At 31.9% G+C, this 24,501-nt stretch overlaps 1 protein-coding gene across 1 annotated transcript; it reads left to right on the forward strand.

The window, feature by feature from the left end:
- Nucleotides 1-9,177: 9,177 nt before the first annotated feature.
- LOC112765801 (peroxidase RIP1) lies at nt 9,178-13,478 on the forward strand. Its single transcript, XM_025811650.3, has 3 exons — nt 9,178-9,408; nt 11,095-11,289; nt 12,899-13,478. Exons 1-3 carry the CDS (start codon nt 9,178-9,180, stop codon nt 13,472-13,474), a joined length of 1,002 nt encoding a protein of 333 aa, XP_025667435.1. The 3' UTR covers nt 13,475-13,478.
- The last annotated feature ends 11,023 nt before the right edge of the window (nt 13,479-24,501 follow it).

Here is a 24,501-nt window from a genome sequence, read left to right on the forward strand (position 1 = left end):
CACCCTCAACGTTAGGGACCAAAACAATACTTAAGAGTCAATCCAAGATAACCGTATTAATGGTGGGCAGTTTAACGGTGCACTTATGAACGTGTTAACATGCTTATTTTAAATGGACCGTCCATCTTCCCTCTTATTTAAAATGGACGGTTTATCTTTTCTATTATTTGAAACATTTCATTTTTAAGAGTTTGGTCGAATTAAAAGCATTAATATTTTTTATTATTTTCAAAAATTATATTTAATTATTTATAAATACATATATCTCATTTACGAGATAACATTTATCTCGTTAACAGTATAAGAAAATTGAAAACTACCTATATACAGTGTAAATGAGATAACAGAAAGATATTTATTTCGGTAAATATTTTTTTAAATTATTTATTTTGGTAATTATTATATTTAATTTATTTATTAAAATAAAAAATCCTGCCAAACTGTGTACACGTAAATGTAAAAGACAAGAAAGTAAGTGTATCACCAAGTAAGGGTGTTCATAGATTGGGTGAAACCGGATTTGCTCTTATTTAGACCTGGCCTTAAATATATAACAGGTCTATTTTTTAGACTCTAACCTGGCCCTAAACCCGATGAAACCTAAATATTTTCGGGCCACAACTATACCGGGTCTAAACCGGGTGGAAATTGGGTCTTTAAAGTTTTAACAATAATTTATAAAGAAACCTATTTATAAATAAAGTTATTTATGATGCACTTATTTATATAGAAGAAACTTGTTACCAAAAATTTGATATCCATATTTGAACTTGAATTTGTCCATAAATTCTAATTTGATGCTTCTTTGATCTATTTTTTAATTTAACAAGTGTGATTAAAAATAAAACAATAAGCTTATAATTAATATAACATAATATTACTTTTTTAGTTCCTTTAGGATGCATATAGGTCGGGTGAAGTCGGGTTCACTTTGACCTGGACTCCGACCCAAAATAATGACCGAGTCTATTTTTAAGACTCTTACCCGACCCTAAACCTAGTAAAATCACACAAAATTAGCTTCTAAAATGTTCGGAGCTGGATCGAATCTTCAAGTCGGACTGGATTATGTGCATCCCTATCACCAAGAATGCATTGGTTTTGGAATTATTTTGACACTAAGTCTTTTTAATGAAATAGAAACTTTTTGTTACATGTAGAATGCAGTTCTTTCGAATCCTAGTTTTGTATTGTTTATTCAAAACATCCACATAAGATATTAGATCACTTTTGAATTATGATATACGGACACTGATATAGAAATTGAAGTTTTTTTTTGAGAAATTGAGAAATTGAAGTTTTACCTTTTGTTCGACATTCACTAGAAATGGCAGAACAAGTACCGCAGAGCATTGACATTCAAGTTCTTGCAAACCTGTTGAATCAGGTTAATCAGCTACAAGCCGTGCGAATGCGAATCCGATCATGGATCTGGTGAGCCCTTATTTTTTGCATCCTGGAGAAAGTCTAGGAATAATTTTAGTTTCAATAGTCCTTGGTGCGAACAATTATCATGTATGGGAAAGAGCTATGTGGAGAGCGTTGAAGTCAAAGAACAAATTAAAGTTTGTTGATGGTTCCATTACTAAGCCAGCACAAGAAGACTCTTTGTTTGAAGCATGGGATAGGTGCAACACCTATATTATGTCTTGGTTGAACCTTTCTTTGAGTTCAGAGATAGCGCAAAGTATTATGTGGATGAACAAAGCTGCTGACATTTGGAATGCGTTGAAACACAGATATTGTCAGGGTGACTTGTTTCGAATTGCGAAATTGCAAGAAGAGTTATTTGCAACCAAACAGAATGATTTGAATATTACTACGTATTTCAACAAATTAAAAGGACTTTAGGAGGAATTAAACAATTTTTCTCCTATACCAACTTGCAAGTCTTGTATTGGAGAGTGTGAGTGTGGTCTTGATGTTATGAGAAAACACAAAGAAGACATGTGTATGAATGCTAAGAGGCCTCAATATATAATGATCAATATCTTGTTGTGAGATCACAATGGCAATACCACCCGAACCCGCGGGTACCCACCCCGCCCTAACCGCTCGGCGCGGGTAATTACCCGTCCCACACCGGGGCGGGTTTTTAGCGGAGCGGGTTCTTGGGAGGGGCGGGGCGGGATCGGGTTTAGGTAATACCCGTCTCGCTATATATATATATATATATATATATATATATATATATAATTTTAATATATAATATGTATAATATATGTAAAATAATTAGTAAATGATTAATAATATTGTATTATATTTAAATTTTTACTTTAATTTATATTATGTATGTGATGATGGTTATATAAATTTTGAAATTTAATTTTATTTATTGGATTTTAATAATTATAGGGGCGGGGCGAGTACCCGCAGGGACGGGTTAGGGTTCAACGTTTTACTACCCGCGGGTAGAAACGGGACGGGTTCAATGCGAGTTGTTGTACGGTGGGGCGGGGTCGGATAGAGTAAAAACCCGCCCCTACCCGCCCCGTTGCCACCCCTATATAAAAGTCACTTCCCGATGTTGATGCTGTATTTTCGTTACTTCTGCAGTAAGAACAACAAAATGTGGAATCACTTGAATATAAAATCTTGATGGCCAACTCAAATACAAAATCAAATTTTGCCATGAAGCCCCCAAACAAGCTCAAACATGAGAGAAGAAAGAGACTTCAGAAGTAGAGGTGGTAGAACCACTTATGGAAAGGGCAGCCGAACTCAAAATCTGTCATGGATTGAATGGCATATACTAGTATATATTGATGTAAGTTGATGTTTATATCAAAAATTGTATGTCTTGAAAAATTTGTATATGCTCACGTTAAAGACATTCATTTTTGTGGTCTTAAAATAATAATTAGGAGTGCCAAATGAATTGGCTAGTCTCTTCTTATTAAAAAATTGATAATAAGTGAGTTGACCCACATTTTGTTATGTTAAAATAAGTGGTTAAAAAAAAAATTTACTTTGCTCTTTATATAACTTTTTTGTAAATTTTTAAATTTTTATCAAGTTTATTAAAATACAAAAATGGAATTCTTAACTTCGTAACTAATAAATTTATAAAAAATACTTGATAAAATTAATAAATTAAAAAATGATTTAAAAATATAAGAAAAATCTATTTTTTTTATGTAAAAAATAGTGGGTGCTGCTTGTCACCCTGCCAAATTAAAGCATGTGGATTAAGTGGGATGGGTTTGACTATTAATTATATTTTTTTAGTGAACTCAATTTTCAAATTAGTTCCTCCGTTTTTATTGGTGAATTAAAGGGTTTATTTTGATTTGTTTGTCACCACTACAAAAAAAAAATGTTGAATATTATTAGATTTATAGAAAAAAAAATGAAATTAATTCGCCAGTAATAAATTTATCATCGGATTTTGTGTCGGTTCTAATTCGACGGTATTAACTTTGTCAGTAAATTATCAGATTTTGTTGTCTGCCGGTAATTTTTGGTAGATTTAATGGCGGATTTAGCTTTTAAGCTGCGAATATCTGGTGTTAGTTACCGGCGAATTTTTTCTGACGGTAAATTTGGCGCCAAATTATTTTGTTCTCGCATTTTTACCATCGGATATTTTTGCCGGAGAATCTGACGGTAAGTTCTATTTTTTTTTTATGAAATTAGTGGTAAAATTCTAAATTTTTTATTTAAATTTATTTTTTACATAATTAGTAGTCAAATTCTAAATAATAGAAGTCAAATATATTAAATTATCAAGTGCACGAATAAAATTAAAAGTCAAATAACAAAGAATATGATACAATCAAACAGTGTATAAAAAACTCTAATCACTGAAAGTTGTCATCATCATCGTCGTCTTGCTAATCCTACTGCCGATCACATCAGTACACTCTTGTGTACATCAATAGAAAACTTAGGTTTAGTACATCTATAACTTAGGTTTAGTACATTTATAACTTCGAAGTAATCTATAAAATTCAATTATATTTAGAATTTTTTAGAAATTCTGGCAGAGTTTTATCTATAACTAGAATGTGTCAACCACTATAATCATCAACAATTCACTTAAACAGCATCATCTATCAACAATCAAGAATTATCACACACAAAATTGCAATTCAAACCTACTAAACTGAATCGAACATATCTTAATAACCTAAGTCCACTAAAACTAGTAAATTGAATGTCACTAAATTAAACTGACTAACTAAAATGATTTACATATAAAAGACTTAAAATAGTACTCACGCTGAAGTCCCATCAGGCCAAATCTTCATCCATACGATGAGAGGTGGTGGAGGGGCATCTAACTGCGATTTGTGAGAGGATTCCGGCAGCGTGGTGTCTGTCATTGGAGGCGTCGTCGTCGAGATAGTGTTTTGCTGAGTGGATGAAGGTGATGGAGGAGTCCAATCTGACAAAACAGACGAACGACTTCCTGGCTGCAGGGGTGGTGCAGCAGTAGGAGCCACGTAGGTGGGATTAGGGACCATGATAAACGACTGGTTCTGTGCACCCATTGCCTGTGATGTCACAGGGGTAGTCGGCGTAGAGGGGGACGACTGAGAAGACCCAGAGATTCCAGTAGAACCCCTCCCTCAACCACGACCACGTGGTCGATCTGTGTACACTTCTATTTCTCGTCATGTCTGCAAAGAGAATATCAATTAACACTAATCACAAATACAATGTACATTTATATCAAATATAAAATTTATAGACATTTTATATCACATAAATCAGCAAATAGAACACAAATTCTGTGTACATTTATATTATTTGAAAAAAATTGGCATAATCTCCCCTAAAGTTGGACATATATCCACCTTTACGATTCATATAAATCCAACCAACCTCAATCATGAATTAAAACTTACAAACAACCACAACATATCCAAAATAACCTAATCAGTTAACTAATTAGTTGAGTTCCTAACTACTTAGGTGTTTTAATTTATTCATAATCAAACCAATAACTTAATCAACAACACCACAAACATGTTTTAATTAGAATCAAAACAAATCGGAATCAAATAATGAATACAAAATTATGATAACAAATCAGAACCAAATTTATAATAACAAATCAGAATCAAATAATTACGAACATAATTATAATAACAAATCAGAACTAAAATAACGAACACCAAATTATAATAACAAATTAGAACCAAAATTATAATAAATTATAATAACAATCAGAATCAAATAACGAACACAAAATTATGATAACAAATCAGAACTAAACTTATAATAATACAAATCGAAATCAACTAACAAACACAATTATAATAACAAATCAGAACCAAAATTGTAATAACTTATAATAACAAATTAGTATCAAATAACGAACACAAAATTATGATAATAAATCAGAACCAAACTTATAATAATAAATCAGAACCAAAGTTATAATAACAAATCAAAACCAAAATAACAAACACAAAAAGAAAATTTAGAAGCATTACCTAAGCACCAGCGCCAAGAAGAGGGCAGTAGAAGCGGCGGCAGCAGCAGCAACAAAAGCAACGACAAAAGCAGTGACAACAACAACAGCAGAATCCAACAACAACAATAATGACAAATTTAATTTACAATATATAAGAGTTTTATGTAATCATCTAATCGTTATTGTCACATTAATGGAATTAACTAACTTTTAAATTACGTATGAATTTAACTAGATATAAATGTAATTAAAATTAAATTCTTTTTATACATAAAGAATATAATTGATAATGTAACAGTGTGTTTATCTTAAAAAAGGCAAGTTACTTAAATAGAATAATTAGAACCCGAAATGATCAAATTGCAACTTTTCCAAACTGAAGACGCAATTGCAACTTTCTCATATCTATACAAATCGCTACTGGTAGCAGCAGATTCAGAATCAACATAAATCGCTACTACTAGCTGCGGTTTAAAACTGAAGCAAAAACTGTTATATGCAGTAGCGATTTTTGAAGGAATAATAGAACAAAGTATAAACCGCTATATGCAGTAGCGGTTTATGTGTCATACTCATCACTCTTGGAATCAGAACTTATCTCATCATCATCATTAATACTCATCACATCATTTTCCTGGTCATTGTCAAAGTCACTGCCTACAGAGTAATCGGAATCACCACTCTCCTGATTATAATCATTGTGTACAATATACAACAACTCAGCACTGGGAACATCAGTTGCAGCACTAACTTCTCCATATGCTTTTGGTCTTACCTTACTTACCGACATGTACAAAAAGAAAGGAGCAAAGAGGATAATCACCTCTCTGAATAAGCCAATCAGAGATCGAACTGCTACTGAAACTGCCATCTCACGTGATTTCTTATACAAAGCAAGATCTCGTAGTAAGTGTGTTTGGTTTAGCAAAAATTAAACAAAAATAATAAAATGAAGATAGAAGATGAAGAAGGATAGTTGAGAAATAAAATAAAAATGACCTTGCATATAAAAAAGATGAAGAAGGTGAAGAAAGATAATTGATGATAAATAAAATGAAGATGAATGTGTATATATAAAAGTAAGAAGGTGAAAAAGGGTAGTTGAGAGAATAAATTTTACAATCAATTCTCAATGATAAGAATTGAAAGTAAATGTTACAAAATGTTGCTTAAGTAAATGTACGTTTGAGGGTAAAAATCATGTTAAAAAAAATTATCCAAACAAATTTGGTCCAACGTTCAAGACTTTTAAAGGTGCGTTCATGCTTCTGAACGCTAAACCAAACATACACTAAATGTTCATTCATTAACTACATTCCAAAATTTAAAATAAAGGAGAAACTTAACAATGCACAAGACATTGGTAACAGAAGTTCAAAAATAAAGGAGACATTTTCCAATTCTAAGATCAGAGTATGCAACAACACGTAAACCGCTGCTATCTCCAGTGATTTACACTCGTCCTCGTTTTCATATACACCGCTATTGTCTATAGCGGTTTATGCTTTGTTCTAGTATTCTTTCAGAGACTGCTGCTACATATAACGGTTTCTGCTTTAGCTTCTCTTCACGTAAATCACAGCTGGTAGTAGCGGTTTATGTTGATTTTGAATCCGCTGCTAGATTTCTATAAATATAAAAAAATTACAATTAAAAAGTTGTAATCCGATCATTTTAGATTCTAATTATTTTATTTGAGTAATTTGTTTCTTAAAAAATAAGAGCAAACATATATTATGGAAAAAAAAAAGCCAAAGTGATTGATAATATATAAGTAATGGAGAGAGTATTATTAAATTCTTGAGTTTTGCTAACAAGTATTCTAAATTTTTGCTTTTGTATTTTTAACACTTACCTTTTATTAGGATGGCTATTAGCAAAATTCTTATTATTTTCATTGACTTATACTTGTTTTATACTAATTAATAAGTCAAATTCAAACTAGCGTTTTACTACGTTAAAATATTAAAAACCGATAACATTTGACCATAATAAGTGTCTTAAAGATAATATATTAACAAAAATCCATAAAATTAATTATTGCACCTTATTTAATTAGTGGAAGACTTTTGTCGGATTGCCTTTTGAAAAAATATTTTTTTTTTACTATTTTAAAAAATTATTTTTTAGTAGACAAAAGCTATTTTACATTTAGATAGAAGATTTTTTTTAAATGTATAAAAAATATTTTTTATTTATGTTTTTTATAAAGTAAATTATTGTTAGTTTTTTAAAAAATAAATAATTTAAATTTTTTAATAAAAATGCTTTTCTAAAAATATGTATTTAAATATATTTAAAATTAAATAAAAATATTTTATTTTTAAAATAATTTTTTTTTAACTAAAAAAATCAATCCAAACCAATACTATTTAGTGTGTGTTTGAATTGATATTTGTAAAACTGAAGTTTAAATAAGGTGTTTGTTACGGTACGATGATAAATTCATACGTACCGATATATTAAAAATATGGACAAATAGTAATAAGTCACGTAGAATTTATTTTTCACATCAGTATTTATTTTTTTTATTTTTAAATATATATTATATCACCATTTTTACTAATACACCCCTTTTAACTAAATAAAAATAAAAAAATATTTTTAATTTAATTTTACTAAAGTCTTAAACATCCTTACTTTATTTGATTAGACAAAAATACCCTTTTAAATTAATCAAATTTTAGAATTCAATTAATCCTAATTTTATAGTTTCAAATAATTTAAATAACAAAACAAAAACATATTAAAAAAAAAAAACAAAAATCAATCGTTCTTCATATTCTCCGATTTCCCTAATTATTCGTGTCCCCCTCTAAAACAAATCAAAACATATCAATAAAACTAAAAATCAATCGCAAAATCCTAGCCTTAGGTTCTTTCCCACCGCCGTTCCCTGTCTCAGCGCTTCCGCTTCTTCCTCTTCCCTCAGAACCAAAACATGAAAATACGAAAAGGGAATAAAAAGATCCTAAATAGATAAAAGAAAGAGATTGTTTTTTTTAGTTGGAGGAATACAAATTGGAAAGGGGACAGAAAAGAAAAGAAAACGTGTTTTTGAAGAGTAGAAAGGAAGTGCGGTGAATGGAATAGACGATTTGAGAGTGTTGAATGAGGTGAATATCTCTCAGCAGTGTGTCTGTGCATGGCGTCAGAAACGGCGTCGTTGGTTGAAACGATGACTGTGTCTGAGAAAACAGGGAAGCATAGAGGGGAACACGAATAATTAGGGGAATCGGAGAAGATGAAGAACGATTAATTTTTTTTTAATATGTTTTTGTTTTGTTGTTTAAATTATTTGAAACTATAAAATTAGAATTAATTGAATTCTAAAATTTGATTAATTTAAAAGGATATTTTTGTCTAATCAAATAAAGTAAGGATATTTAAAATTTTTTATAAAATTAAATTAAAAATATTTTTTTTTTATTTAGTTAAAATGGGTATATTAATAAAAATGGTGATATAATATATATTTAAAAAAAAAAATAAATGCTGATGTAGAAAATAAATTTCACGTGACTTATTACTACTTGTCCATATTTTTAATATATCGGTACGTATGAATTTATCATCGTACCGTAATAAATGAGTAGGGATGATAAAAATGAGTTTGTACCCACATCATTTATAACTGGAGTTTTGATTTAATTATTACATCTTGTATTTAAATGTAAATGAGTAGGGATAGTTGCGGTTCCCCTCTATATAAACCCCACAAAACCGCATATGCAATTGAAGCATAACAATAAACAATGGCTCCCAATAATCTCCATCAATATATTATTAGTGTGGGTGTTATTGTTTCTTTGGCAACATTTTTGAACCCAACATACGGTGATGATGGGTTGAGTCCTGATTATTATAAGGGAGTGTGCCCTCAGGCATTGCCAACAGTACGAGCAGTTGTGAAGCAAGCAATCCATAGTGAACCACGAAATGGAGCATCTTTGTTGCGTTTGCATTTCCATGACTGCTTCGTTAATGTGAGTTATATATACATCTAAAAATAGATATTCTCATTCTTATTTTCATAATGTCACCCTTTTTTTTACTTTATTCTACTGATTCATGCAAATATATAATGTCAAAAAAATCATGTATGAATAGGAATGATAACACTACCCAAACTCGTGGGTATTCATCCCGCTCCTATCCGTTCGGAGCGGGTAATTACCTGCCTCCATACCGGGGCGGGTTTTAACAGGACGGTTTTTGGGCGGGACGGGGTGGGATTTAGGTTAAACCCGCCTGGTATATATAATATATATATAAATATATATTTTTAATATATAATATATATATAATATATATAAAATAATTAATAATATTGTATCATATTTAAATTTTTACTTTAATTTATGTTATGTAAGTAAATGATGGTTATATAATTTTTAAAATTTAATTTTATTTGTTGGATTTAATAATTATAGGGGTGGGACGGGTATCCGCAGAGACAGGTTATGGTTTAACATTTTACTACCCGCAGATAGGAGCGGGACGGAATCAGGTAGCAAAAATCCACCCCTACCCGCCTCGTTGCCATATCACTATGTCTTAATATAAACCATATAAAATATAACATGATTTTAATGTGAAAATTAAAATATTATATAAATATTTAAATGTCTGTTATTTCAAATTTAACAAATTAATTAATGGTGAATTTTATGGCGTCTATAATTTATTGTCTAACTTTTGTCTAACTTATTATTTATGGTAAATTTTGAATATTTAATAATTATTTATTTTTATACTTTTAAAATTAAATATTAATTTTTAACCAATTTGATAAGTTAAACATACACTTTTAGATACCATAGCAATTACCTTAATTAATTAATACTCCTATAATTTACATTCAAACTTATTTATTGTTTATTGTTTATTTAGATTCATCAATAATATTTTATCATATATAAATTAATTTAATTTATAATAATAATAATAATAATATTTATTATTATTTTGGTGATAATCTCTTTTACTTTTAGTGACAATAAAAATAACTAGACATCTATTGATAATTAGATATTAATCATTTTATACTTTATACTTTGTTATTAAAAATTTTAGTGACAATTATAGCGGTCACCATTAAAAACTTTTTAATAATCACAAATACACTTTATAACTTGTCATTCTAATATATAATAATAACAAATATATAATTTTAACAAAAGATAAATTAACTAAAGGAAATAATGGTTATAGTGCTATTGCCAGTAAATTAGTTTTCTTGTAGTGACATAAATATGCGGAAGTTATATAATATTATTGTGAATGCTATAATGCTATGACACATCTAAATTATTACAGTGGTTATGGTGATTAAAAAATTTTGATAACACACTTAAAAATTATGGTAAAAATTAAGATGATATTTTTTTTTATCATTTGACAATATTTTTTAATTTATTTATATTTTTTATAGTTTTTCTTTATTTTTATTTTCAAATAATTAAAAATATTTTTCAATAGTAATAAAAAACATAATTTTTGTTATATTTTTAAGTATTGTCAAAATTTCATGGACATTATAACTACCATAAAGATAGATAATAACATTCATCATAGTAGATATATAACTTTATACAATACATATTGAAATCTTAATATAAAAGCGTTTAAAGAAAAATAAAGATGGTCTAAAGTGTTTAGAAAAAGTACAGGGCTGTGACGGATCGGTTCTACTAGATGACACTCCGGAGATGAAGGGAGAAAAGACAGCAACCCCAAATAACAATTCCCTTCGAGCATTTGATGTTGTTGATGAAATCAAAGCAGCTGTCGACAAAGCTTGCAATGGTCCTCTTGTCTCTTGTGCAGATATACTTGCTCTTGCTGCTCGTGATTCTGTATTCATTGTGAGTTTCACAAAATTCAATCTTTTATTTATATTTTTATTCAATTATAGTAGTTATACGTTAAAATTAACTATTAATATAAAATATATTTTAAAATATAAAATATACATTAAAAATGAATTAAATTATATATGTTTATACATATAGGGACTAATTTTTTGGAGCTGATTTTAACGTGTTTGATTTCTATATGAATATCATCCGTCAATGCTTGATTTGTATATTTATTGGAGTGAATATTTCATTCGGTCTCTGACAATCACCTCGAAAAGACAACGAGATCCCTAAAAAAAAAAAATACCCAATTTGGTTCCTGCTATTTTTTTTTGGAATTGATTAGCCCTTGTGCCAAAAAAATAACATTAACTTTTTTTTGGCACAGAGGCCTCGTTGTCCTTTTGAGATAATTATTAGGGATCGGATTAAATTTTTTTTTTCAAAAATCTCGTTGTATTTCGAAATAATTATCAGGAGCTATTTTAGGTTTTTCTCTATTTATTGTGTATTTGTGTTTTACCGGTGACTTTTGCAAAAATGGAAATGTTTTGTTAAAATTAAATCCGCAAAGGCCACCGAAGACAAATACTTAAGTAATTCCTTCAAATTATAGAATTTTCTCAATTCACCCCCTAAATATTGTTATTAAAAAAAAAAAGAATTCGTTCTAAGAGAATTTATTTTTTTAAAAAAAATACAATTCGCGTCCTAGCAATTTTATTTTTTAAAAAATTTAAGAAAAAAATTACACTTGTTCATATATTTCTATAAATAACTATATTATGTGTAAAATAAAATTAATTATTAATATAAAATATATATTTTTATACAAAATATACATAAAAAATAAATTAAATAACACATATATTTATACATAAATAAATAATTAATTATTAATTTTAGTATAAAAATAACATTTTTATTCTACAAATCACCTCCTACGTTGCTCATTTTTTGACATTTCACATTATTTCACATCATAGGAAATTTTTTTTTTCTCATATAAAACCAGGGAATAAATATATAACGATAAATGATCATACAAAGTTTAATCTATTTTAAAAGAATAAAACCAACATAAAAAATATTTGTCATACTCCATTTTTTTATATAAAATATCATGTGAAATAGACGCATGTTATCATATTTTACCTTCATCTTATTTAATTATAAATAAAAAATTATTTCAATATTTTACCAAGTACCAAAATACATAGATTGTGATTAAATATTACCTTTCAAACAGAAATACCATGACAATAGAAATAAAGCTTTTTAATTAATTTAATTATATACTAATATAATCATTTAATTATATCTATTCTTTTAAATTATTATTCACATGATTAATATAAAAATATTTATTTTTACTAATATGATATTACGTAATTAGACACAAATATAAAATTATTTGCGTTTACAATACATTAAAATAAATTAATATAACTATTTCTAAAGCTAATATATTATACTAGAAAGACAAAAAATCAGTTAAAATTTGTTTTATTTAGTATTTATTAATTATTAATTAATAAATACTAAATAAAACAAATTTTAACTGTTTTGGCTAATTTATTTGATGGTTACCAAATATTTCTTTATATATTAATAGATGGGAGGTAGACAATACTACTACAAAGTGTTGTTAGGCAGAAGAGATGCAACATCTGCAAGCATAGAGGATGCAAACAACCACCTTCCGTTGGCGACCACCGCCTTCTCCGATCTTCTCAGCCGATTCTTCCAGCCAAATGGGCTGGACCTCAAAGACATGGTGGTCCTCTCCGGCGCACACACAATTGGATTCGCAAAATGTGATTCTTTTAAAGCAAGGCTCTACAATGACACCAACATAGACTCAAATTTCGCAACATCATTGAAGCAATCTTGTCCTCCCAGTGGTGGTTCAAATTTGACAGCTTTAGATGTTAGCACTGCAAGTTTTGACATCAACTATTACAGTGATTTGTTGCAGAACAAGGGAGTTCTTCATTCTGATCAAGAGCTCTATAAGGGTGATGGTTGTGAGAGTGATCAGTTGGTGAAGCTTTATAGTAGTAACCCTAATGCTTTTGCTAAGGATTTTGCAACTTCCATGGTTAAGATGGGTAAGATTAAGCCTTTACTTGAAAATCAAGGAGAAATTAGATCTAGTTGCAGAAAAACCAATCGTGGTGGATATTACTAGTATGAGCACAAAAAACGTTATCAACATTTTAATTGCAACTATTTAAGTGCAAGGTCATGACACTTCATGTGTTCATATATATAACATATTGTTACTTTTCAAGTATATTTCAATTTATTTAATATTTTATATATATAACATATTTCTAATATATATATATATATATATATATATGGATAGTAATTAATTTCAACAATTAAATAATAATTTATTGGTATAATATTTTAATTATTTTTAAATTATATTTTATATAAATATAGTTGATCATTTTATATTGTATAACTACTTACTATTTTTTACTCTGAAAAAATTCAAGTTTTAACTCCTATGTTACTGTTCATACGCTGACCTATTAAAAGAACCAGATCCAAAATGACTGAAGTCTAGCCAACATTCTACAATAACAATGTGCAAATCTAAATTACAACCTATTCGACTTTATGGAGGTTGGATACAGCAACGCAGGTCTAGTATTACTTATTTAAATGCGTAACTAATTCCTACAATCTCTCCTAATAATACAGAAAAAAGATCTCAACAACCACTCTAATAAAAGGGAACAATTATCTACCATCAAAGGTGGAATTAGTTCATAAAGTGGTTATTAGTTTACCTGTAACTATAAATATCCTGACACTCACAGGTATCATTTGAACTCCAATCTACTAAAAATCTACCTAAAGTCCTTACTAACTTAAGCATTAGAGTCCATTGCAGGTACCCCCACCATCCTCTCTAAAGAGCTCGGACAACATCACTTTGCCTAGAAGATAGAGGAGTATCTCATTCCAAAAGAAGTCTGGACCTCACGTTCAAACTCAAGCCACATTAGTTTTAGGTAAGCCTCGAAACATTGGCGCTATTGCCGAAAACCTAGAAGTCTATACCCAACCATGGTAGAGGATCGTCTCGAAGATGGACACACTACATCAAAATCAGAACCAAATCAACACCATGATGACCGTGCGTGCAATTATCATACTCCCGAACCCTGGGACAATGAAAAACCATAACAAAAGGAGGAATCTGCAAAACACAAAAATGCGAACAATCAACTCCGAAGTCCACCAACATAGTGAGTTAGGGGATCAAAACCCTACGAAACTCATGCGATTGGTACATGGACACCAAGGTCGATTGGAACAGCTTGAGATTGAGTTAGAACGACAACACGAATCTGAGCAGACCTTACGAAGAGAAGTTCGATGATGTAGACAATTGGAAGAAAAGCTATAAAGACTAGAATCTGACTTTAGAGGGAGACAAACTCTAACCGAATGTGAAGCTACATCCCTAGGAAGTGATGATCTATTTCTGGAGGAGACCATGATGGCCAAAGTCCCAAGAAATTTTAAAAGTCCGGACATGAACCTCTATGATGGGACTCCTGACTCTCGACACCACTTGAGTAATTTCAAAAGTTGGATGTATTTGGATGATGCCTTTGACGTGACTTGGTGCAAAGCCTTCCCAACCACTTTGACCAAGGCATCCATGAAGTGGTTCGACAGTTTGCCTCCCAAGGTCGGTCACCTGTTTCGACGACCTAGTCAGAGGCTTCCTCACAAGGTTCTCAATACAAAAGGATAAAACCAAGCACACACCAAGCTTCTTAGGAGTCAAACATGAGGTCGGCGAGTCTTTAAAGGTAATCATGAAAATATTTGACAAGGCATGCTTGAAAATCCAAAGCCTACCTATAGAAACAAAGATCATGGGGCTAGTCAACGGCCTCAAGTAATGTCCCTTCTCGCAATCTATTTCAAAGATGTGATGCGTGAGCATCATTCATATCTTTTTTATTGATTTATATTATGATTTGTTGATTTCTTATAAGATTTAGGTGTTTTAAGCCCTTATGGATGCTACTTTGCATTGTTGTTGCATTTTATTGATTACAGATAGCATTCGCGTGAGAGTAATAGAGTTCAGAAAGAAAAAAAACCAAGACAATTCGTTGTTGTCACCTCGGCGCTAAATGCCACCCCATTGGCATTTAGTGCCGACTCCTTAAAACTCTAAATTTCATTCGGCCAAGGTGGCGCTAAACGCCATGACTCGGTGTTTAGCACCGATACCTTGTAAAGCGTGCAAGACCTACTAGATAGGTGGCGCTAAATGCCACTAGTTCGGCGTTAGCGCCGAGAGTGAAAATTTGCATCGGGACCACACACGCACCTGCATCAAAGCCGCAAAGGAAATCTTTTGATTTTGAACTCAAATTAACAAATAAGAAAAGATTTTTAGATTTGAATTTAAGTTTGGTATCAATGACAATTAGGACTATAAAAAGGAAAAGATTTGCCCTGCGGGATTTTTCTTTTTTTATGAATTATTCCACAATTTTACAGTTTTTTCAAACTTTTAGGATTTTCCCTGAACCATGAGAAACTAAATCTCCATTGTTAAGGTTAGGAGCTCTATTTATTTTGATGGATTGATATTACTTGTTCTTCTACTTTTAATTAATGCATTGATTTATGTTTAAGAATTTGTTCGTTTTTCATTCTACGGATTAGAGTATATTGAAAAATAACCCTAATCTAATTGGAATTCTTTTTGAATATTGGAAAAGTTACATCACTAGAATAAAAGCTTGAAACCCTTTTCTCACAATTCTTTAATTATCTGGATTTAATGTGATACATAACATATAACTGAATTATCTTTGGGTTTTTAACAATTGTGTGGCTAATAAACTAGAATTTGAACTTAACCTTTTTACTTAATTAAGTGATCACGGAATTGACGGTTGATTAGGTTATAAGAGATTGAATTGCCAAGAAATTGAAATTCACTCACCTAGAGTTTGCCATAAACTAAATCTTTGCATAATCAAGGTAGTTGACAATAAGTGCTAATTCAAAAATCTAAACATTTTCAAAGTCTTAACTCTCTTCTCATACTATCTCTTTAACTATTTACTGTTTGCTTTGTTTAATTCATTGTCTTTTATGCTATTTGATACTCCAAACTCTCAATTTTACTTGTCTAACTAGAATAGTCAAACAATCATTGCTTGCTTACTCCATTAATCTTTGTGGGATCGACACTCACTCACCTGAGTTTATTATATGGTACGACCCGATGTACTTGCCGGTAGTTTGTGGTGTAAAATTCGCATCAAGTTTTTGGCACCGTTGTCGGAGATTAACTATGATTAACAACTATCAGTTGATTGATTACCTAGATTAGATTTTTTCGATTTTAAATTTAATTTTTTTATTTTTCTTTTAATTTTTGCCGTTCTATTTCCTTATTATTTTTCTTTTATTTTCGTGTACTTTATTGGGGATCTCTTCACTGTGACGTTAAGAATCCCAATTTTTTTGTTTTTTGATTATTTATGCAGAAAAACAGAGATAAAAAACTTCTGTATGATCCTAAAATCGAAAGGACTTGTAGGAGAAACAGAGCACAAGTCAGAGCACAGAGAGCTATAGGAAATCTCAGGTACAAATCGGAAGAGGAACTTGAAGTCAGTATGACAGATAATCATGAGCATGCTGTTGTTAACAACCCCCCCCCCCCAACAATGTCCCGCCTGTTAGGAGAACTCTAGGGTCATATACTAACCCCAATCCTGGAAATTGTGTTGGAAGCATTGTACCACCGAGTGTGCATGCCAACAACTTCAAGTTGAAGGCTCAACTCATCACTTTGGTCCAGCAGAATTGTCAGTTTAGTGAAAGCCCTCCAGAGGACCCCAACCTATTTATCTCAAATTTTTGAGAATTTGTGATACAGTCAAGACCAATGGGGTTCCCGCTGATGTTTACAGATTATTGTTGTTCCTTTTTGCTGTGAAGAGGGATCGAGCTAGTCAGTGGCTTGAGACACAATCCAAGAAAAGTGTAGCAACCTGGGTGGATTTGCTTAGTAAGTTCTTAACCAAATTCTTCCCGCATCATAGGTTGATTAAGTTGAGGACAGATATTCAGACTTTCCGACAGCTTGATGGTAAGTCTCTCTATGAAGCTTGGGAGAGGTACAAATCTATAGTGAGAAAATGCCCTCCAAACATGTTCGCAAATTGGGTACAACTATAGATTTTTTATGATGGTATCACTCCGACCTCAAGACTTTCACTGGATAATTCTGCAAGAGGTACTTTGCACATGAAGACCACTGATGAGGCCTTGGATTTGATAGAGATGGTGGCCAATAATTAGTACTTGTATTCTTCAGAAAGAACTATGAGGAAGGGTGTCATGGAATTGGATGCCTTAGATGCTATTCTTGCTAAGAATAAAGTCATGTCTTAGCAGATTAATGCCATCACTCAACACTTGGAAGGCATGCAAGTTTCAGCCATAAATACTCAAGATATGTCATATGACATGGGTGGTGGAGTGTCTCAATTTGTAAGCTATGACTATGAGAACCCCCTTCTGAATAAGTCAATTATATGGGTAATTCTTCAAAACCATCCACTAATGATCTATTTTTCAAGACTTACAATCTGGGATGGAGAAATTACTCAAACTTTGGTTGGAAAAATCAGAGTCAAAGGAGAGTGAGACCGATATAATGCAATTATTCAGCAGAACCTCCCAAAAAAGATGAAAGATCCGGAGAGCTTTTTGATTTCTTGCACCATTGGTGATGTCACTATCCAGAGGACATTGCGTAATCTTGGAGCAAGCATCAACCTCATGTCACTTTTTCTTTATGAGAAAGTTCCATATTGATGAGATATGATGAGTTTGGAAAACTTAAAATTATTGTGATGATCAAGCATTATTAAAAATATTAATTAAAAAATTTGTTAATTTGATTTTTGCTTCCAATTATTTGTTTAATAATTTTATTTAGTGTGCAGATCTTGTTTATTGGGTCAAAAGTTACATAATGCCAATGTGATGAGAAAATATTCAGCCTTTATGCAAAAATAATTCCAAGCAAAGTGGATGAATTATTTTAATGCATAAGCAAATGTTTATTGGGCCAGGAAACCAATGTGCAGCCCAAAACAATTTGTTGAGAGACCAACAATCTCTTGGTCTGAAATTGAAAAAAGAAGGAAAGGAAAGAGAAGTGGTTCGGTTATCCACTCTCTCTTGATGATGGAATTCAAATTTTAATTAAATTGAATGAATGCATTGGTTACTAAAACACAAAAAGATTAATTGCTCCCATTGGTAACCGAAGTCCACATTTCAAATTCATTTAACTTTACATTAAATGCTTTGTTTCCTCTCTCTCTTTATTGTTTCGGTTGTCACTTCACCCAGGAAAGAAGGGTGAACAAGTTATTAGAGAAAAGAGAAGTACAGAAGACAGTGAAGCTATAAAAAAGAAAAAGGCTAGGCTGATGATGGCCTTTGCAAAAGGAAGATCCGAAGCATGGTGTGGCTAAGATCTTTGTCATTGAAGGCAAGATTTCAAGAAGAAGCTTCAAGATCTTCATGCAAAAAATGTAAAGGATCGGTATCGGTCAGAGAGGAAGATCTCTGTGGCTAAAGCTCTGTTCCATTTTTGTTCATCCATAAGAGAAGGTAGTTACTAGAGCTACGAAGAGGAAGAAGAAAAAATGGAAAGGAAGAAGCTGTCAAGGATCATAGAATCATCAAGGGTTGAAATTTCATTCTTGGGGCCAAAGTCAAGATGGAAGGCTCAGATTGAATAAGCTTGATGAGAAGGGTTGAGAGAGGTACATGCATGTTGATTTCAGCTTTGGTTTTCCCTCTCTCTCTTTTCTGTCTGAACTGGCTATATGTTGGAGAAGATGTTGGTGGCTTGGTTGAACCAGTTTCAACCTTGGAAACTTCTCCTTCTATATAATAAGGGTGAACGGCTAAGCATTGAGACAAGGAGAGAAAGTGTAAAGCACAGAGTTCTCATAACTACTCAAGCTTCCTGAGTTCTTCTCCTTCAATGTGTTTCATTTTGTTTTCTTTTCTTTAGTTTTGTCTGTCTGAGTCTTATGGTGAAAAAGGCAAACAGAGTGAGGTTTGTAAGAAAAAGCCAGTGAGAGGAAAAAGACAGAGAATGCAAAATTAGAGAAAAAGCCATAAGATGTCTAAAAGTTCCTTTGTACATCTGGGTTGTGTTTCATGATCCTGTGGGGATTCCCTTGCAAGTTAGGTTAGCACTTTGCGGTTGAAAGCTTGGTAGTTATCCAAGTCAAGTTCAATTTTGGGGATAGAATCTAGACTTGTCCCGAATAGGAATGGGTAGTTCCTAGGGAAGAATTGGTGTATGTAATCTGATGATTATAGTGAAATTTCATCACTATTGTGATGGAGACTGGATGTAGGCTGCATTGCACTTAGCAGCTGAACCAAGATACTTTTGGGTGTGATTCTCTCTTTCTCTTTTACTCCATTTCTGTTTCTGTTGCGCAGGAGACAAAATTGAAAAATATATCCTAACCAGTTACGAGACAAAAAGAAAATGTCTCTTGACTTGTTATGAGACAAAAAGCAGAAATATATCCTGAAGTTATCTTAAAAGGCACAAAGTAATCTTCAGAAAAAGGGGCTAAGATTCAACCTCCCATTTTCTTAGCCACTGATTACCATCAATTGGTATCAGAGCTTGGTCTCAAAGAGATCAAGCTTTGCAGCTTGGAGAAAAGCTCCTGATGGCGGATAACAGTGGCTCAAATCTGGTGGCCTATACTTTGACAGAAGGGCAGTCAAGCAACAGACCTCCGTTCTTTAATGGAAAGAACTACAGTTACTGGAAAGAAAGAATGAAGATATTTGTTCAATCAGTAGATTACAGACTTTGGAAGATAATCCTGGAAGGTCTACAATTTTCAACCACTACAGGAGCTGATGGTGTGGTTACTCTCAAGGGTGAAGCCGATTGGACTGAGGAAGACAGAAAGAAAGTAGAGCTCAACGCCAAAGCAGTCAACTTGCTCAACTGTGTGGTCAGCTTCGAGGAATACCGACAGGTATCAAGATGCACAACAGCAAAGAAAATCTGGGACAAACTTTAAATCACTCATGAAGGCACAACTCAAGTCAAGAGATCCAGAATAGACATGCTGAATAGAGAATACGAAATGTTCTCAATAAATGAAGGAGAAACGATAGATGAGTTGTTTGAAAGATTCAACGTCATCATCACTGGCTTGGATGCTATGGGGATCACATATTCCGAATCTGTGCTTGGGAGAAGAATATTGAGATGTCTCACTAAAGAGTGGGAAACCAAGACAATAGTAATAGCTGAGAACAGTGGCATTGATTCTATGACTTATGATGATTTGAGAGGAAATTTACTTGCCTTTAAAAACACATATTTGAAAAAAGATACAAAAAAGAAAGGAATTGCTCTCAAATATGTTACTGAACCTCTGGATGATGAATCTATTGATAACTCATCTGAAAATGATTTTGTTTTGTTTGCTAAGAAATTCAGGAAAATAGTGAAGCTGAAGGAACGAAACAAAGGAGGCAGCTCAAAGAAGCCAAAGAGAAATCTCAGCAAAGTGATCTGTTACAACTGTAAATAAGCTGGACACTTCAAGTCTAATTGTCCAAAACTGAAGAAGGAGGACAAGCCAAAAGGAGGAAAGAAGAAAGGTCTCATGGCATCTTGGGAAGACTTGGAAAATGACTTTGATGAAGATGAAGAATCATAAATCAAGTCTCAAACCTGTCTCATGGCCGATCACATAGAGCAGGTAGTATTTCTTGATCCTTCCACTGAAGACCTTCATCTTATAATTGATCATCTTTCTGAAAAGATTAAATGTTTCTTAAGTGAAAACCAAGATCTTGAGTCTCAAATAGAAATACTGAAAGCTGAAAATAGTTTTCTTAAAGATAAATTAAGGAAAGCCGAAACTACTATTGATCTTGTTGAAGAAAACAAGCGGTTAAAAATTGAACTTAAAAGCTGTGAATACCATTATTCTGTGACTGCAAATCTAAATTATTTTGAGGAAAATAAGTGACTGCATAAAGAGATAAAAAGACTTAAAGAAGACTTAGCCAACTTTGCTCAAAACTCTGAAAATTTAAATCAACTCTTGGCAAGTCAAAAACTTCTTTATGATAAAGCTGGTTTGGGTTTTCACAAATCTGAAAAATTCATTGAAAAATCTTCTTTTACCAACATTGTAGCGACCCTCAATTTTAAAAATATAAAAATAAATAAGTTATAATTTATTTTATAAAATTAGAGTTCTTTATTTTTAGAAAATTATTTTATTATCAGTAATTGAACTAATTTTATAACAATTTGAATTCAATCAAATTCATATTCTTTTATGTGTGTGTATTTTATGATGAAATATTTTACATAATTAAAAGTTTAAAATTATAATTCTAGTAATTTATAAGTAATGAAACTTATATGTATATCTTAATTTAAATAATTGATATTTTAATTTAAAAATAGAGTTTAATAAATAATATTATTATCAAGTTCAATATCTACCGATCTGAATAAATGTCGATATTCTTTAGTAAGCTTAGGTTTGCTAATACTTCACTAAATATCTTTCATCTTTAAGTTACTAATATTATTTATATTAGTAACTCATATACATTTAAATTTATATATTATTATTATTATTATTATTATTATTATTATTATTATTATTATTATTATTATTCATAAAGCACAAAAACAAAGGGCGGCTTCGATTATGCATTACGTTGCATATATTATTATTATTATTATTATTATTATTATTATTATTATTATTATTATTATTATGAATATATATATATAGGCGGCAGCCATTTTTCTAATGGAAAGCCGTTGTATACATATACACATATATGTAATATAGAGTTTTGAGTATCATTAGCCTTATTATATCATTAGCTTTATATATAATAATATCATCTGAATGAAAAAGTAACATTTATTTTATTATCATTATTATACTTGCGCCGCCATATATATATATATATAGTATACGAGAGAGGAGAGAGAGAGAAGCGTGAGAACGTAAACTTCCTCCAATATTTTGGCTTTGATTTCTTGCAATCTATAACCTTAATAAAAAATTTAATCCGGTAAAAGTGTTCGTGGTGCACGAAATTGTGATCATCAATGGCGCCAACAACTTGGTACGCACAATTGTAATCTCAACTCTTTATCACAACTTCGCACAACTAACCAGCAAGTGCACTGGGTCGTCCAAGTAATAAACCTTACGTGAGTAAGGGTCGATCCCACAGAGATTGTCGGCCTGAAGCAAGCTATGGTCACCTTGTAAATCTCAGTCAGGCAGATTCAAATGGGTATGGTGAATTGATAATAAAAACATAAATAAAATATAAACTGGGATAGAGATACTTATGTAATTCATTGGTGAGAATTTCAGATAAGCGTATAGAGATGCTTTCGTTCCTCCTGAACCTCTGCTTTCCTGCTGTCTTCATCCAATCATTCCTACTCCTTTTCATGGCAAGCTTTCTGTAGGGCATCACCGTTGTCAATGGCTACATCCCATCCTCTCTGTGAAAATGGTCCAATGCGCTGTCACTGCATGGCTAATCATCTGTCAGTTCTCGATCATACTGGAATAGGATTTACTATCCTTTTGCGTCTGTCACTACGCCCAGCACTCGCGAGTTTGAAGCTCGTCACAACCATCCCTTCCCAGATCCTACTCGGAATACCACAGACAAGGTTTAGAGTTTCCGGATCTCAAGAATGGCCATCCATGGGTTCTAAGTTATACCACGAAGATTCTAATATCTCGGACTCGGTCCTCTGTATTAGATATCTAAGAGATACTCATTTTAGCTTGTTTGCATGTAGAACGGAAGTGTTTGTCAGGCATGCGTTCATAGGTGAGAATGATGATGAGCGTCACATAATCATCACATTCATCATGTTCTTGGGTGCGAATGGATATCTTAGAATAGGAATAAGCTTGAATTGAATAGAAAAACAGTAGTACTTTGTATTAATTCATGAGGAACAGCAGAGCTCCACACCTTAATCTATGGTGTGTAGAAACTCTACCGTTGAAAATACATAAGAACAAGGTCCAGGCATGGCCGAGAGGCCAGCCCCCATGATCTAAGAACTAAACATCCAGAGATGAACAAAAGATAATCCAAAGATGTAAATACAATAGTAAAAAGTCCTATTTATGCTAAACTAGTTACTAGGGTTTACATAAATGAGTAAATGATGCAGAAATCCACTTCCGGGGCCCACTTGGTGTGTGCTTGGACTGAGCATTGAGCTTTACATATGTAGAGGCTTCTCTTGGAGTTGAACGCCAGTTTGTAACCTGTTTCTGGCGTTTAACTCTACTTTGCAACCTGTTTCTGGCATTTAACTCCAGAATGCAGCATGGAACTGGCGTTCAACGCCAGTTTGCGTCATCTAAACTCAGACAAAGTATGGACTATTATATATTTCTGGAAATCCCTGGATGTCTACTTTCCAACGCAATTGAGAGCGCGCCATTTGGAGTTCTGTAACTCCAGAAAATCTACTTTGAGTGCAGGGAGGTCAGAATCCAACAGCATCTGCAGTCCTTCTTCAACCTCTGAATCTGATTTTTGCTCAGGTCCCTCAATTTCAGCCAGAAAATACCTGAAATCACAGAAAAACACACAAACTCATAGTAAAGTCCATAAATGTGAATTTTAATTAAAAACTAATAAAAATATACTAAAAACTAACTAAATCATACTAAAAACTATGTAAAAATAATGCCAAAAAGCGTATGAATTATCCGCTCATCACAACACCAAACTTAAATGGTTGCTTGTCCCCAAGCAACTGAAAATCAAATAGGATAAAAAGACGAGAATATACTATAAATTCCAAAATATCAATGAAACTTAGCTCCAATCAGATGAGCGGGACTTGTAGCTTTTTGCCTCTTGAATAGTTTTGGCATCTCACTTTATCCATTGAGGTTCAGAATGATTGGCATCTATAGGAACTTAGAATTCAGATAGTGTTATTGATTCTCCTAGTTCAGTATGTTGATTCTTGAACACAGCTACTTTATGAGTCTTGGCCGTGGCCCTAAACACTTTGTTTTCCAGTATTACCACCGGATACATAAATGCCACAGACACATAACTGGG

This window comes from Arachis hypogaea, chromosome 17 (assembly GCF_003086295.3).
Source record: "Arachis hypogaea cultivar Tifrunner chromosome 17, arahy.Tifrunner.gnm2.J5K5, whole genome shotgun sequence".
Classification (NCBI taxonomy): domain Eukaryota; kingdom Viridiplantae; phylum Streptophyta; class Magnoliopsida; order Fabales; family Fabaceae; genus Arachis; species Arachis hypogaea.

Bases quoted from the DNA above. Each gene is read 5' to 3' on its own strand.
- LOC112765801 (XM_025811650.3), top strand. From the start codon at position 9,178: ATGGCTCCCAATAATCTCCATCAATATATTATTAGTGTGGGTGTTATT. The intron at 9,409-11,094 runs GTGAGTTATATA...GAAAAAGTACAG, and splicing joins TCCATGACTGCTTCGTTAAT to GGCTGTGACGGATCGGTTCT. The intron at 11,290-12,898 runs GTGAGTTTCACA...ATATATTAATAG, and splicing joins CTCGTGATTCTGTATTCATT to ATGGGAGGTAGACAATACTA.